Below are 18,202 nucleotides of genomic sequence, written 5' to 3' on the forward strand. Positions count from 1 at the left end.
AGTTTAGAAAGTGTGCAGTTTTGACAGTGTACTTGTAACTTGTAATTCATCATTGAATGAACTGTAAACTGTAATTACAGTGACAGTAAGTCAACACCAGCCGCAGACAGACATGTAAGTGAGCAGTAACACTATAAGGCAACAGAGAGAAATCATATAAAAATGCTATGGCCAGAACGTTTTATATATTGACTATATACAGGTTGCATGTTTGTCTCAGTCATCTGTTTTTCCTACTTTGTACATGCATTATGAATCCCGAAGCCAATTCAGAGTGCTAGTTTCTTAGAGTGAAGGAAAGAATGAATTTCTAGAAAACGTACATCAGACTGCGTCAGGGTCACCCACTGTTTTGCAGATTTAAGCAGAGAGAATCCTATATAAACATGACGCGATTATGTTGCATCAGCATACATCAGCTCTTGCCTGTATAATCCTTTTTTTCTCATTTCACATCACCAGTACGGTCACACGCGCTTCATATGGCTGCACATCCAATAACACATAGTCAGGGTTTTTATGGAGCTGCCCACACAAATTTGCATGCTGGCACGATCTATATAAACTCACATGCTGGTACAACAGAGATTTTGTTATGTTTTCTAGATTTATGTATGAATATAAAGTAAACCTGCATAAGTTAGAGAAACTCAAAATAACACAGCCTATCAATGCCCTTTATATTTTTAAGTAAAAAAAATTACCTTTTTGCTAACTAGTTTATTGTCAGCAAGCTGTTTCAACATCTCCACCTAACATGGCTAAATTTTCACCTATCCATCCTCATTTATCATTCTGTAGACGTTAGCTCATATTATCTTATTCTGAAAGATGTGAAGGAATTCTTCCACAAAGAATCTATAGTGTGAAGAAGAACCAGAGGATGCCATTATTTCTGCACAATAAAATGAAACTGGAAATAGCTGGAATAGTAAGGAACGTCACTTCCAGCCATACAGTTTCTCTCTATGGTAGACACACAAACCCACACCAGCTAACACTTAAGCCAGTCAGATCAGAAGCTGACCAGGAGTCACAGCCATTTGTTTTCCTTTTAATTACTAATACAGGCTGATCTGGTAAAACACCATCATGGTCAATATTACAAATACCTGTAAAATGCACCCAAACCTCAACTTTAGCTTGAAGATGTTACAACCCAAAATGAGCTTTATTTGATGATAAATGATGACAAGAAACATTAGTGCTGTTTAATGGAAACCAACAAACTGCTAAGAATGCTGAGAAACCCCACGTTCCAGCTGGATTTCTGTCTACCAATATGATGAAATGTATGATGTAAAATTCAATATGCAAGTGTTGATAAATCAGTCATGGACAGTTCATTTAACTTACTGCAAACAGGACTTTGAGTTGCCAGTTTCACAATATCAAAAGAAGAACTTGTTGAACAGACTCGATATATTTACGTTAGCATAACTGTTTTATTTACTCAATTAGTGGGTTTGAAGATATTTTCCTTGTAATTTTGGACTATTTCATTGGTTCATTTACAATGAAATTTTAACACGATGTTAAGTGTAACTGGAACTTTTCAAAAAAATCAAGCACAGAAACACAAGGAGATACAAGGCTTTGCGTGACAGTGGAGATTAATAACGAGGCACGGGCGACAGGAGCTTCAGTCATGAAACTACTGGACAGTGTTTCTACAGAAACATTAATGCAAATGAATGTTCAAATTTTTACCATACTCTCCACAAGTGGATGAGTGCATGTGTGGCATACAGCAAGAGAATAGTACAGGCTTGAATGCTTGACCCCTATCCTGAGGGCGTCTGGTGACTCTGTGACACCGTGGGGAGCATTTTGCTGGTATAGTTTGGATCCACTTGTCCCTTTATAGCGACAGGTCAATTCAAAAACAAAGTTATTCTGACTGACCACCTTTTTATATGAAACCATATACACTCTTGACACAAGCTCTCAGTGTGGTGCTGCAGATATAGAAGCCCTCTTGGAGCAGGAGCTCCTGCATTAGTAATAGATTGCATCAGTGTAATGCTCTTGTGGATGTATCAGAAGTCTTGATGGTTGAATTAAAGAATAGAATCAACAGTGTCAGATTGCCAGGGCTTTCTCAAAATTGCTGACAGCTTGTGGCAAAAGGAACAACTGAAGGTGCTCGCTCTCTCTCTCTCTCTCTCTCTCTCTCTCTCCTCTCTCTCTCTCTCTCTTTTGCTTTCTCTCTCTCTTTTCCTCTTCTCCACACATACAGACACACATAGACACACATTGTCTGCTCTTTTCCATTCTTTTCTCTATACAGGCTGGTAACAGGCATGGCAGGTGCCTCCTCTTATTTCTCGCTCATTTGGAAATCCTGCTATGCTTTTTTTATTAGGTGTCTAATGCTGCTGAATCCTCTCAGATCTCCCCCTTATCACCTCAAGCATTACTCTAATTAAATACCAACATGCTGAAGGCATGTCTTTTCACTTCAGATGTTTTGAATGTGGGTATAGTACATACCTCAGACTAGAAGTAGACATGTTGTGTGTGCATGTGTGTGAGCTGCTGCATACGTACATTCGGGCGTGTGTGCATGTGTGTCTCCACATGTGCAAACATTTTGCAGCTGTTCTGTTTGATCCTATCTGGTGCTAATATCCTGATCTTGCACTTCAGTCAGATACATGTGAGGTAGTTCACTTCTGAAATGTCACTGCAGTCTACTGTATTAGTGTTGCATTATCTTTCAGATACAGCTGCTCTACTGTCCTGGTTTAATGTTCCCTTAATGTGCCTAAATGACTATGATGCCTTGTTTCCAAGATCACATAAACAGTATTCATTCATTCATTCATTCATTCATTCATTCGTTTATTTATTTATGCTTTCTTTAAGAGGCATATGTGCACACACACACACACACACACATACATATATATATATATATATATATATATATATATATATATATATATATATATATATATATGTGCATATATGTGCAGATATGTGAAGTTATTCTCTGCTCATCAATGTTTTGAGTTTAGCACATCAGTCTTTATGCTGGTTCTTATCCTTAACCTTAGGTTTTCATCACTGGTAGTTTTGGGTTTCTCTGCACGTGCAGTGCTGTGTAAAAGTCAGAGATCACCACCTCATTTATTTAATTTCCAATTAAAACAGCCTTTACAGTGTATTAATTTAACAGCATCAGGAAAAACAGTCAGGAAACATGTATTACATAAAATACACAGAAGTGTACACTGTTTGTCTGCTGGTCCAGCAGAACTTGCATGATTGTGAGGATTCACGTCTTCTTTTATTTTTTTATTTATTTATTAATAAAGTTACCTAAAATACTAGTTTTGGAAAGTCTTTTTGTTTTTACGTTTTCTTTCCTTATGCAAGTGGGTTGTTTTATATCTGATCTCAAAAAAGTCCTGAAATTTTCCTGAAGAATGAAGAAGTTGAGCCTATTTTCATGGTCATTTTCACTGGAAATTATGTCAACAAAGGGTGGTCCCTGACCTTTGCATGGTGCTGTATACATACTAATGATATATCATTCAGTTAAATATCTTGTTTTGGAACAGGTTCTTAGATTATGTGTACTTGTCATTAGTGGGAGCTTTTTGACAGGCTTTCTCTCCTTTTTTCAGATTTACGCCCTAAAACTGTTTACATTCAGCCACCATTTTAAAGTGGCTTAGAGGATAAGGACAAGCTGAGAGAGCTAATCTCAGTTTGCAGTCATACTGAAAGAACTGCATGGATGGAGCTGCTGGAGCTGTGTGAAAGTTCGTGCTCCAGCTCTCTGTATTTGTGCTAATCTGAGCTGAATGTCCACTAAAGGCAGCTCTTAGTGTTCAGAGCTATGTTTTAAAAAACATGTTTATATTACAATGTTAGAGACAGATTTTCAACCTGCTGTTAAAGAACAGTTTAGCAAAAAGTCAGATTTACAGAATTTTCCTCCCCAGACCAAACGTTAATTATTAATCATCAATTGACCAAGACGTGTGCAGCGTCCAAAGCTTGCTTCGTTTGGTTTTACACTCAAGCAATGTTGCTAACAAGTAAAAATGGACAAATGTATGAGCAAATTAAGGTTACTTCTGTTTTTAGCCATGCAATGTTCTTTTGTACATTTTTATAGATAAAAGTATGTCATACAGTACTTGAACCACATAAGCAAGTTTGTTTGAGATTACTTAACGACTGTGCATTTTGGGCCGAGTATGTGATAGGCATATGTGTAGCATGTGCGGATAAAAAAAAATGCAGTATCACTATGATGACCTAACCTTTCACCACAGATTACAATATTATCACGATATTTTATTAAGGAAAAAAGCACTACGGGTGACGGAGTAAGCCTAGTCCTGGACTGTATTTTCTTTTCAATAGAGAATCTTTAGAATCCTGTGTGGTCCAGGTCTAGGCTTAATTTCTGTCCAGAATACAGACAGACCCTACATATATTAAGCCCTATTCAGGCTGGATTAGTTTTACCAGAGGAGATCCAGTAATGTGATCTGTATGTGATTTGACTGGCTGATTTGTATGAGATAAAAGATTTGTGTAATATTAACTTCTATCAAATAGCCCTGATAGAAACATCATCATGTGGATATTCACATCGGTATTGTGCAACAGGTGCCACGCTTCTCAACAGTTAACACATTGTGCAGCTAAATGGAAAATATGGCATTTAAAAAAAATAAATAAATAGGACAAGAGAGGAGACTTTACATCACTTCAGTGTGGACTGACACTCCTTGTCAACCACAGTTCGAAATGGTGGTGCATAATCAGAGTGTACAGAAGGGAATACACAATGAATTGCGTCACAGATGTCCTTTCATTAAAGATAGAATGATGGCTGTTTCATTTTCTGTTTTCTTGTAAATCGGTGATCAACAATGCTATGGATTTCAGTAGTCTTGACGTGAGCTTGAGGATTAAGCGAGCTCCATTTTAGCAGTTGCCCTTGTCGTCATGTCACAAAAAGAAAGAAATATTCTGTTGCCTAGTTTTGTTATTACACTGTGAGGACCTCCGCATTCAGCACATTATAAAAGGTACTTTGCTCTGGAATAATTAATTAGCAGACTTGTAAAAAATACGGACATTGCAGATTTGTACTGGATTAAAATCATGGATATCCTCGTTAATCACTTAAATTACAGCACCCCCCCAGGTAAAACTAATCCACCTTGAATAGAACTTAAGATAAAACATGCACATACATGTAGTATTAATAGGCATCTTATCTTTGGTTTCCCCGTGTTATTTTATATATTTTTTTTTTGAGCCAGGTAGACCCTTGGTACTCTAGATAGCATGGAGAGCTACCTTCCTGCAGAGTTTAGTTCCAGCCTGTATCCAGTAAGCTGCCCTGCCCCTTACTTAACTCAAATACATCTGATCCGGCCAATGAAGGACTTAGAAAGAGGTTCATTAGCTGGACCAGGCTTGGAGATCACTGATACAGAATATATTCAGAACATTATTGGAAACTTTTACTGCGAAAGTTTAGAGTTAACGCCGTTCATACCTGCAGCTTTTAAACAGTACAGGATGCATTCAGTCATACTTGCCAACAGAATTTGACAACCATCAGATAATGCACAGCGTGATGGCATATGAAACCAGATCTACTCTGCTTATCTAAGAGATCATCTAAAACTGCAAATTGTTTGCCTAAAACAACAACATTTCAGTGTCCACCATAGCAATGTTGTGTGTTTAATGTTACAGTCTACCTTATGAATGACTACCAGCACATGTGAAGTAGTTTGCACCTTGCTAATGAGTGGTTATTAGTGTGTGTTACTTGTTAGCTACATTAGCATCATAGCTTCCTAGCTGAGGAATTGTGTTTCAGTAAGTAGGAAATTGTGTAAATTAGATTTTTTACCAAACTATTCTTCAGATAGTTCCTTTAAAGGCCTTTAATATTAGCAAAATAGCCATCTAGTAGTTAACTGGCTTACTGTGCATCTTCTTATGTGGGTTAGCATATACGCTGTTCATGTACACAATTATCATATAGTGTCTGATCAACATCTAGGTCACTGCACATGTAGGCCCATCTATACAGTACATGCACGCACTCACACACAGTAAGTGGGGTCGTGTGGTGGAGTAATAAAAACTGATTTTTACCTGCATGCACTATTCTTTATGCAGTGATGATGGGCTAGCGTGAGCATTCATATGCAGCTATGATTATGTTTGTCACTAAATGAAACACCATGCACATTTTATATCCCCCCGGAGCACTACAGCAGTTCATAGGCCTCTGTATTTCACCCTCATAAATGAGATGTGTCAAAGCAAATCCGTGCAGTGCGCTCGCCTGGGCACGATATTTGCCCAGCGCACAAACACACTCAAAGGCTACAGAGATCTGTTGAAAGTGGAAAGCTTAATAATACACTTTTTCCTTTACGAGTGTGTAATTTGCTCATTGCTAGCTGTAACATTTCATAATTGAATTGTTGTCACCATTATTGCTGTTAGAATGTTAGCACAGCCTGTTCGCACAGAGCTCAGCCTGCTGCAAAGGCTTTTACACACTTAAATCTTTGTTAGATGCCTCTTCTGAAAGCCATGTCTTTGAACATATGATAACTGACGTATGGACAAAGGGTGATATGCATGAATACACAGTCAATTCAAAGTGCATTGCAGTATGTAAACATGCCAACAACTCACATGGGTCACTTGCTGTTGTGCAAGTAGTTAAGTGTTATGATGGTTTTCATAACGGTATTACATACTCAGACATTCCTTCTGCCTTCTACTACTTTTTGAAGTGAGCTGCATCAGTTGGACTTCTTTTCTGTCAGCGTAACGAGTTGAGGTATCCGTCATGTTCTGACATCCCTCCGCTGAAGCTTGGCTGCATTCAGCATGCACAGAATGTGAATGATCTGAAAGCGAGACATGGATCAGTGCGTAGATGTGGGGATTTGATTTTAACGAATTAGTAAGCCTGATACATTTCTGTAAAGTGCTGAAAACAAAGCAATTTATAGCATGTCATGTCATTTAGTGGGATTTAACGCATTTGTTCTCTCTGCAAGTGGTCTTAAGTCAATATTCACATTCCGCAGACTGATTGCCGAGGTAAAAAGATAAGGGAATTAGAAGGCGAGAAAGACAACTCCACTGCAAACCTTCTGCAAACATGCTGTAATTGCGTGTTGATATCACTGTAGCCTTAGCCCCTTTACACCAGCTGAGCTCTACACCTTCAGCAGATTTATTTAGCAAGTCAAGAAAGTACAAAATCCATATTTCATATCCAAAATGCGAGTGCCATAAATATTTAAAGATGACAGTTTTTGCCGTCCAGCTTGTGGTCTGCTTCATCCGTGTATTCTGCAGCTTCTCATCCGTGACTCTTTGGCACGGAAGGAAAAATGAGATGGAATATTAGAAACGTGTCAAAGGTGAGGCTTTATCCTTTTATGTTGTCATTTGTGTTTGGATTCTCACAGCATATGCAGACAGCTAGAGCACAAATAATAGAGGGGCTTCAAGATGGGGCACTGAATAAAGCCTCATAATTCAAAGGAAAAGTGTAAGGAAATGTCATGGCCTCGCAGGCAAATTGAACACGAATGTTGGCACCTTCTCTTTGCTGTAGCCTCTAGCCTGAGGTGCTGCATGTACCATCATAGCCTGAGATTATACCTCTCATGGGTACACATGCACACACACATGCATTTCTTGGGCTGGTGAGCGTATGAAGTGAACTGTCAAATTATGTGTATGCTTTGTTTCATGTCTGTGGTTCTGTGTTTCGAGCTATGAAGTCAGCAGCAGTGGGACCTAAACTGGTCTGACCTCCGGTTGCTCAGCGGCTTGACTTGCTTTCTCATACAACATTGGCAAAGAACAAATGTTGCAGTGATCTGAATGGTGTATCAGTACCAAGGATGGATCAGAGAGGCCAGGTTCTCTTACCAGCATTCCTCTGTCTTTGAAAGACTGTTTCATAAAGGCATTTTTATTGATATTTGAGGTACAGACAAGCATTGACAAAGCCAGACTGTCAGAGTTGACCTTGACAGTCTGGACATTGTACAACCCAGAGGATTAGCTCATCTGTGTTTCTTCTTCAGGCTGGTAAGGCCATTTCACATAAGGCCAGTTTCTGAAGCATCTTTGAGTGGTGTGTTTGATGGAACTGATAAAATGTTTGAAACCACACCAACACACGTCCATCATAATGTGACCCCATCAATCCTTCTGTGTTTTTTTTACACAGCAAGTTTCTTGCCTAGAGATCCATTTAAATTTCTACAGCATTTGGCAGACACTCTTATCCAGAGTCACCTACAGTTTAATCATGTTACAGAGGTAGGCAAATGTGGCATTTGGAGTCTAGCCCAAGGACTCTTATTAATATAGTGTGGTGCAGGCATATGCAGAGATAGACCGGAAGGAGGCTTGAGCCCCTGCACTTTTGCCCTTAGACTATACAAGTGCCCTGCTGATCGTGTGTATAATTGTGTTGACCATTCTTCAAGATCAATTTTAATGAGACTCAGGAATAGAGCTAGGGGGTTGGTTTGGGTTCCACAAGCTTCATCGTTCTTCACCCTCTGCTCCCACCAGTAGAGGCTTCGGCTGAGTTACTCAGACCTGTCATGGATACACACATCACCGCAGCACTGGAAATCCTGCCAATAAAATAATAATAATCTAGCATCACATTGTGGTTATTTTGAACAAAAACCAAACAGCAGTAAGGGTTGCTAATAACTTACTAAGCCAAATTTCTGACACTGTAAAAAACAGGGAGTTATACTATGCTCTTAAGAGCTAATATCTTTGGCTGCCTTGGGAAAAACTCTTAACACTATGTTAGGTTTCCTCTGGAACATGATTACACCATCTCTCTAAGAGGCTGTCACTGTAACATGAGTGGTTGCAATATGCTGCAAATTAAATTAAGTTTAATGCATATTCATGCTGCGCTTTTTCTCCAAAAATGTCTACACACTGGCCCAGCATCGTGTTACCAGGCAAGGAACTGAACCACAATCAGCCACATGGAGGACAGTGATGTTCCCCACTCCACTATACCAACAATCCCACTTTCTGTGGCATTGTAAATTATATTTAAAACCATAATCCACGGCAAGGTTTATCTTGTTAGCCTGGTAGTTGCACAACAGTTGTGTACTGTCATGATGATAACTATACGCATTTTACCTCACAAACAGGAGTAAAAAACAAATATGCTGTTTATGCCATCGTGTTTTAAACCTGCTGGTAAACTATTTAATTAGAAAGTAAATGACAAAAGAAGTGCTGGTTATTATTCCTGCCTTCAGTACTTACAGAACTGAATCAGAAACAGTGTAGATTGAAAGAATAGATGTTTGCCTTGCACTGCACTTACATGTCACTTCTTCCCATACATGCCCTTGGCTTGCTCATTAGTGGTCTGGATCTGGATATAAATGGGCTCTGTAACAACATCTATTGTAAAAAGAACTGTGTATATTGAATTAAATTGAATTGAATTTATGATGTACAACTGAAATAAATATTTCTCTTCCCCTGCCAGTGACCTGTCCCATGAATGAGGTGCTGACGGCTTCTACAGGGGTCATTCTGAGCCAATCTCCAGGCAGCGGCTTCCCCCACTTTGAGTCATGCTCCTGGGTGGTGAAGGTGGAGCCAGGCTACAACATCACCTTCACAATCGAGCACTTCCAGACAAGTCGACAGTTTGATGAGCTGGAAATCTTTGATGGTGAGTGTCTTGCATTGTGTTGTAACCTATTTCTCTTAGTGCCCATTCTGTCTGTGGAATGGACATAGTCCATATGACTCTGTGTTGAGCTGCTAGCAAGGAATGAGGGGTGAAATGGGAGGGATTAGAACCCCCTCCTGTGAAAGTAATCCTCATAGATAGCCGTGCTGAGGTAAAATAAGACTGCAAACCTCCAAAACAGGTAGAAATAGCATTTTATGGCTACTGTGAAAAAGGGTTAATCATTTTCATCAATATATTTTTATTTGTGGTAGCAACAAGATTTTATCAAAGCCATCACTTCAAAAGAAACATGCTTGATGACCTGGAATGTGCTGTGGCCAAAGAGACTTTACATGTACCTCTGATGCCAGACAGACATTTGTGGAGAGACCAGCAGGACAGATACATGCTCTTTCACATAGGTCACGCAGTGACAGCCATACTTGAAAAGGCGATGGAAATTGCTTTAGTCTGTCGGGATCACATGGGGCAGCTAGCAGGTCGGTGGCCATGCTGTGGGTCAACAGGCTCCCATTTAGACCGAGATTAGAAACTGGATTACAGGGCCAACAGGTCAGTGCGCATACATGGAGGGTCACCACATTTTAGATGCCATTAAAGCAGGAAAAGATCACCACATGGTGGAGACACTGTTACAGACTGAGGAGGACATTCAGCATTCTACTGTCTTTGTTGTTTTCCTCCTTTCAGGAGTGTAACAATTCATGGATTTAATCAGTGCGCTGAGCAAATTTCTGTCAATTCAATTGCATTAGTTCCCTTCCTTTTCCCTTAAAGGGACAGTGTGGTCAAAAAGAAATGTAATCATCACTACATCTATTGTAAAACATGCTTACTGGCATTCTACCGATGCTGCAGTAGTCTCTAGAGTGAGACTTTCTGCTGTAAAGACTAGGAAGACTCCCTTCTGATTGTGTATCTTCCCATTATCCGGTGAATTTAGAAGGAGGCCAGGGATCTAATGTCACTACTGGAAAGCTGAATTGCTTGTTGCAGCTTTATAACTGTTGAAACTGTCTTTAAGTCATCAAATGATCAAATCAATTATGTGAGTTGAGGAGGGCAATAAGCTGTAAGCTAAAGCATGGTAGCTGGCTATATTGTTAGCTTACCTCAGTTTGGCTTCATTTATCAGCGTGAAAGCGTAAAAACCTCCTCTTTCTGTCTCTCCATCCATTTTTGCTTAATGAGGGTAGAATCACTGTGTCCTTTATGATTTTGTTCAATTGTGTTATGAGTAATGCTAGCTAATTCTAGCTTGGTTGTATAAATTAGCCTGTATATCAGTGTCTAGGCTTGTAGTCAGGGTTGGTTGACACTACAGGGATTCCCACTGTACAATGCATTTGCGTAATGCATGTTGGGTACTGTAGTGAGAGAACATTATTGAATGAAAACATAAAAACTAGATAAAACTGTGAATTCTGTCAAAGCAATGAGGATGAGGGATGGAATGCTGTGCTAAAAATACATTAAACTCTAATTTTAGTCTGGAATGCCCCATTAAGAACATATGCCAAAAGATATTAGTTTTAAAGTATGGTGCACCATTGTGAGCTATTTTGATTTCACATGTTTCCTTTAGTGTCCAAATAGCTCATGTCTCAGTAGCTCAATGTCATTCGTATTAGACCAGCCTTGAGTCTCAGACTACCCAGCAGAATCAAAAACAACCATCACAACTTTGTGCTATAATCTCTGGAACCAGTAATTTAGTGTTTATCTAAGGTTCATATGATATACTGTTTCATTTTCTTACCACATTTCACAGATTCCAACTTCTGAAATATCTGCAGCTGTGATTTTTTTTTTCCCAAAACTGAAGCACCCACTGATTTGACATGTATTGACACTCTTTGGAGAGGAAAATCTAGCGCTAACCTGAACCTTTATGAATAAATTTGTATTCATAAGTGTACTACCTGAAGGAGTTTTTACTGTGGCACGCATATAAACACACCTTTTGAAACAGTAGTTTTAATTTAAGAGTGCGGTGCCGCTGTAAACTCTGAGGCAATTTCATAGTCTGTTCATCAGTTTCTTTTTTGTTTAAAGATAAAAACTCTTTAATTGGTTAAAGGGCTGCGAATCGAATCATGGCTTACAAAATCGACCTGGATCATTACAAGTAAAACTAAATTGCACTCGAATTGAATGGTCAACCACTGAAACGTAATTGGGATCAAATAGCGGTTAAGTGAACGATTTACATCCGTGCCTGTTTTACATTCATTTCACAGATTTATTTGTATTCATGCCGCAGCATGCATGCTGTTTAAAACCTGACAGGGCATGAATGATCTATGGGCTGCATTTCATACAGAAGAGAAAGTAAGAGAAGGGCAAAGGTAGAGTAAGTGACGCTGGTTGAATGCTTGTAAGGAAACACGCTCTCTTTCTGCGCCTGACAAAACGCAGCGGCTGGTGTGTGTGTTTGCATGTCATTTGGGCGCAGTGTGAGCTTCTCCTTAGGGGAGCTGGCATGCTCGCTACTGATTACAGCGTTTCATCTTCCATCGAGCTGAAGAGCAGGCTACTTTCATCATGTGCTGCCAAACACGGCTCTCTACGGAGGCCTGCTTCCAGTCTGCAGCCTGTCCCAAACTCTAAAACACACACCCTCGCAGGAAAACCCTTTGACGTAGAGGTGGCCCTCACAAAGCTGGATTCCTCTCAGGGCTTATGTTGTTCTGCAAATGCAGAATATGCTAAAGGTTTCAGGCCTTTTGGTATTTGCTGAAAGAAACAGATGGGCTGTGTTTTGACTGTTACAAATGCTTGCCAGTGGTTTGGTTTTGATGTGTGTCTGGCGTGTGTGTTTGAAGTTTTGTAGATTTGTTAAAACTGTCAGAAGCAGGTTGTAGAAAGATGTTGCAAACCAGGAAAAACAATAACATGTAAACAGCTTATGTATAAAAAGGCTTTTGGGTTTTTTGTAGGGTTAGGGTCTTGAGCAGTTAATATAACATCCCACCCTATATACACTGTTTGTCCAAATGTATCCCTTCTAATTAGTGAATTTAGCAAACATTGGATGAGCAGATGTCTACAAATTATCAGACATGTAGCATATATATATTGATTTATTGATATTGGATCCATGAGTGTGTTATAAACAGGCTTATTCATTCTCTAGGTGTAACGGTGGCAGATGGAACCGGACGCTCGCAGCAGAGACTTGAGTTAAGATCTTTAATGTCAAAGGGGTTGTCCAAAATCACAGAAAGTCGAAAACCAGAAAACCAACATGGAACAAAAGGGTACAGCTAGAATCAGAGTCATAAACGTAAAACTGGTCATACACAGGAAAGCAGTCAGGAACAAGGATGAAACGCTCAGTACGCGCATAGGTGTGACGATACTTCGCAAATAAACTAAGCTAAAGCCCAGGCTTATATACTAAACTAACAAACAAAGGAAACAAGGAACAGGTGTGTGTGTAATCAGTAGTCCAGAGATGAAGAGGGTGATGGGTGGATCGGTGAGACTCCTGAGCCATGTGATGCAGCAAGGAGTTCTGGGAATTGGAGTCCTGGGCAACCACATTGGCTCTAGTTTCAGCCAGGCCTGGAGGGAGGTGTGACACTAGGCTAAAATCACAGTACAATACACTTTCTAATTAGGAAGACCGTAAGCTATACCTTCAATTCTTGGTCTATACAATAGTTATCATTTAGCATTTTTGCTAAATGATGAACAGCAGGCAGTAAACATAGCGTGATTGTCATATTCTCATGCAGTTCAAAGATAGAATAAGAACTATTTAAGACGACTTGTGTTCAGCTGAATGATTCTTAGCTTAAAACATCAATACAAAAAGGAAAGTTACATGAAACTGATTATGTTAAACCGGTGACACTATTTTGAGTGGTCCTTTTTAATGAAACAAACGCTCAACAGACTCTCAGTAACATATCAAAAACTTATGAGGGTTAAGATTAGGCTTTGAGTTGAGGTTAGAGTTAGGATTAGGGCCAGGGTTGGGGTTAGGTTTTGGGTATGGAAGAACATATTAACAATACATCTACTTAATGTTAGTAATGTATCAACAGTACATCTTCAAGATATTTACTTCAGTGAATTTAGATGCTTCACTACTGCTACTTCACTGATAAGCTGTTGATGTGTTACTGATACTCTGTTAAGAGTTTATTAATCATCTAGAAAGGACCACTAAATAAAGTGTTACCGTTAAACATTTTATGCCACATCATACTGAATAATTACATTTGTATTTATAACCTGCAATCACCCATTGCACTCACTTCTGGTAAGAAAAAATAGCAAATATCTCTATTATTAACTGTTGCAGTGCACTGCATAGCCAACCGAGCATCATGTGTGAATTTAATGTTGAGGAAAGACCAAAGTCACTTTGCCACATGGTCTGTTTGACATAATAGAAAGTGTTTAGGCACTTTTCTAGTGTGAGCAATTATATAAGAGAAAGAATTTCAATAGACTGCACACTTAAAAAGTGGTGAGGACATGTCGTCAGCGTCCCCAATGTCTGCAGTGTAAATTAAGCCTATGGTTGAATCAGAAATATGATTGCTGTGTTTTGTGATCAAGGTCATGTCTTTAACATGCAGGTCCATCCAGACAGAGTCCTCTGCTCATCACTCTAAGTGGGAACTACTCGTCCCCTCTCAGCATCACCAGCTCCTCAAACAAAGTCTACCTGCACTGGTCCTTTGACCACACCTCCAGCCACAAGGGCTTCCGAATCCGCTATTCAGGTGAGCAGTAATGTCACAGCTGCATTTACTCAGTGCAGATATACATTCATAACCTCTCAGACTGGAGATTTCTCCTCCTGACACCTGCATAATTCTGGATGAGTTATTGTTGTATAAATATTTAAAAAGTTTCCATGTGCTCCTTATCATGAGTGGCTCAGAAGGATGACTAATCATCTCTTGCTCTCACACAGCGGAGTCTGTTCTCTCCTGCCGCCCGCGTCCTCACTGTTCCGCGCTCTGTCTCTCCATGCTCGATGGAGTTTTGATAGCCAGATCAGTGACGTTGTGAGTTAGCAGCAGCGGCGCGCAGGTTCGCATCCTCAATATGGACCCCCCTTCTGGAGCTATACCTTGGTGGGAGGAAAACAGATGGCGGGGCAGATTCAAAGCGTTCTACTGTTTTCTTTATCAATCTATCTTTTCTCTCCACAGGCTGGCTCTCTACCACCAATTTGTGGCAAGCTCTTGCTCTCTCTCTCCTTTCATTTCCCTCATCTTTTCTGCTTGCATACCTTTTTTTCCACCTCACTCTTGTGCATTAATGTATTCTGAGTGGTGAGTGACTGGCTGTGATTGGTGATGGAGTATGTTTTTTTTCCTTTGGTCCTGAGAGGAAGGGTTGGAGAGATTGATAGCCAGACAGGTTTTTGCTACCAAAGGCATAATAGCGACACAGAGATTTGTTTGCGTTTTGATTTTATCGAACATAAGGCCTGGGGCGTTCGCTCTTTGCCAGGTGAGGGAATAAAGCATGTCTAGATGTACTGCAAATGGAGAGGGTGAAGGCTGAATTCCCTTTAAGCCTCCTCTCATACCCAGCTGTCAGTGGCCCAGAGCCAAGGCCTGTCTCCGCTGCCTCTCTGGGTCCGGCAGCACCTCTCTCTCTGACAACAGTGGAGCGTCCTCTCGGCCATTTTACCACTCCATGGGGAGTTTTACTTAATGCTGTACACTGGATATGAGCTGTAAATTCCCAAATTGGTCCCTTATCCAAGATCCCAGCCCATTGCTGCTAATGGATGAGTAGCTCGCTCGAGACCTCCACATTTTCTGCCTTAACGGCACAATTTGTTGAAGAGCCTCACCACTCGTAAAACCTGAAGTGAAGCCCACGCTTCCATTGCCATAACTTTTTTTTTCTCTTGCAGTGGTCTAGCCTTATCTGATTGTCTTCAGGGTGCTGGAGCTCTTCAGGCCTGGCAGATAGAGACATGTGGTGTTTGCCTGGAATTAGCATTTTTATGGAGATGTAATGTGGTCATAGCGATTAACCATAATGGATGGGACGCATCTCTCTTCCCGCCCCGCTTCCTGCCTTATCTCTTCCTGTGGCTCAATACCTCTCTTTACGTCATTCCATCCCATATCGTTTCACTCGTTTACCTCCTCAATCTGATCCGTGCCACAAGCCTCCTTGCAAAGATTGTATCTGAACCAGGAGAGTTTTTAACTGGAGACTTCTCTCTAGAAATCCCATCCTGCACAGGCTGGCTTTTTCCCCTATTCAAAACTGTTGACTTGTTGCTGCGCACAGCGAATTACATCTGTGTTATTCTTAAGCAGACAAAATATCCAACAAGTGTGCATAAACACATTTGAGCCTGTGTTGTGAATCCATCAGTTTTATAGGCTTTTGTGAGCATCCACTTTTTACAGCACATCTCCTTTAATCAATTTCTTCTCCACAGTTGTGCCGTGGCTCTGCTTAAAGGATGGGCTTATCCAACACTGCATTAATATGCAGCTTCGTCTGTGAACAAAGCGAGGAATTAGAAGGAATAAAAGATGCACTGAAGAAGCACATTTCCTGCAGACAGAGCACAGACTGATGCTGTTATTTTGCTGTTCTTATGTGTGTGTGTGTGTGTGTGGGTGTGTATGTGTGGGGTGTGTGTGTCTTACAGCGGCATACTGCAGCCCCCCTAACCCTCCGGTGAATGGCTCAGTGCACAGCCAGACAGGCACAAAGCTGGGCAGTACCTTGCGCTTCAGCTGTGACCAAGGATTCCGCCTGATTGGCCAGAGCAGCGCCACCTGCACCCGCACCCCACAGGGCATCTACCAATGGAATGCTCCTGTGCCCCTGTGCCAAGGTGGGTTAAAAGCACTCATCCAGAACCCCTCGGTATATGTCCCGCAGCCATTCCCTGCCTGTCTTCCTGTCCATCTTCACATCCTTCATCTTAAGCCCATCTGCGGCAGCGGTATGCTGAGACCGTTAATTCGGCATTCGGAAGGCGTTTGGGCCTTGGCTGCGTCCATCCAAATTGCTCATCACAATAAACAGTCTAGCCAGCAGGCTTCACTCAGACACTTTTGCTAATGCGCTGTCCAAGGGGAGAAACTCTTCACATACCAACAGTTGGCTTTCGCTGAAGCATGCATGGCCATCCAGTCGGCCATTTTGCAGTCTCCCATGTAGCGCTCCTTACTGACTAACAAGGCTTTTGCCTGTGAGCGAGGCAGATTTTAATTTGACTGGGAAAGGTATGAGGCGCCTCAGGCCATAAGCCTCACAGGACTCCCTCTGTTGTATTAGAGTACAATGAGATCCGCAGTAAATACTAGCAATCATTTGCTGGACAGATTGAAATGAACAGCCCCATGGCTCCTATATAATCAGCAAGATCAATGGAGCTGCTGGTGTGTGTGTTTTGTTTTTTCTTCTATGTGTGAGGTCTGCTTTGAGGGATGACCAAAAGATCAAAAGATGTTTCCCTTTAGAGGGCAACCCTTGTGATTTATACCCTTTGCGTCACATCTGTTGTACATGCAGGCTGTCTTTTTCTGTGCAAGACTGGTGTCCTGCAGGGAAAATGAGTCATTGAATTGCACCGCTGACATACAGAGGATTTCTCTACCTATGCTTTACAACAGCAGCTGGGAGCAGCAGGTGCTCTGGGTCTATGCACAGGTGTAATCTCTATTCAGGATTAAACTCACCACTCAAGCTGCCACAAACCTTTGTTTGTACAGGTACAATGCTGGTTTGTGCAATGTTTGTGTTCATGTATGTTAGCTGAGTGTATTTACTGATGAACATGAAGCAGAACATAATTATTATAGTGTGTTCTGTTTGAATCTTGATCACCTGAGTGTTTTAGCGTGAAGCTAAGAGTTTCCCTGAAATCAAGAGATAGATAAGTTCACACCTGGCATTAACATCCATCTTAAATGATCTGATCACAGCTAGACAGTGAGACGAAAAACTCTATACCCTGTGGTCTTGAAAGCATCTCCAGTGGCTTAATATCAGATTCCATTGCTTACATGGATTTACTTTCTGAGTTTCTTGCTGCCTTTGTTGTCAAACAAAAATGTGTCGTGAATCTTTGTTCTTGTAAAGTACTGTGCAAAAGTAAGGGCTGCCCTTTTTTTTTTTAATTCAAAACTGTCAGTAAATACAAGTAATTAATTATTTGGAGTTTTCAAAAAAAAATCTGCATGATATTTTTCCCCAGCTTTAAAGTTCAGTCTTAGAAGTTAGTGTGTTTTCTGCTTTTTACAATCCATGTAATCCTAAACACATTCAGTGATGTTGAGGTCTGGGTTCTGGGCTGGCCAGTCCATTGCTCTGAGAACACCAGCAGCTTCTTTGTTTGATTTGCAAATGTTCTTAGTTGTCGATTTCCTTTTCTCAAGTAGGGGCTTCTTGACAGCTGCACATTATTTCAGACCCATAGCA

The 18,202-nt window shown here is 40.6% G+C and overlaps 1 protein-coding gene across 1 annotated transcript in view; it reads left to right on the top strand.

Annotated features, from left to right (window-relative positions):
* The window catches only part of csmd2 (CUB and Sushi multiple domains 2), a 182,251-nt gene that overhangs the window by 122,129 nt on the left and 41,920 nt on the right, over positions 1-18,202 (top strand). Inside the window, 3 exon segments of the mRNA XM_036566374.1 lie at positions 9,563-9,751; positions 14,368-14,514; positions 16,422-16,610. Of these exon segments, the coding sequence (XP_036422267.1) occupies positions 9,563-9,751; positions 14,368-14,514; positions 16,422-16,610 (525 nt within the window).

Source organism: Colossoma macropomum, unplaced genomic scaffold (assembly GCF_904425465.1).
Source record: "Colossoma macropomum unplaced genomic scaffold, Colossoma_macropomum, whole genome shotgun sequence".
In the NCBI taxonomy this organism is placed as follows: Eukaryota; Metazoa; Chordata; class Actinopteri; order Characiformes; family Serrasalmidae; genus Colossoma; species Colossoma macropomum.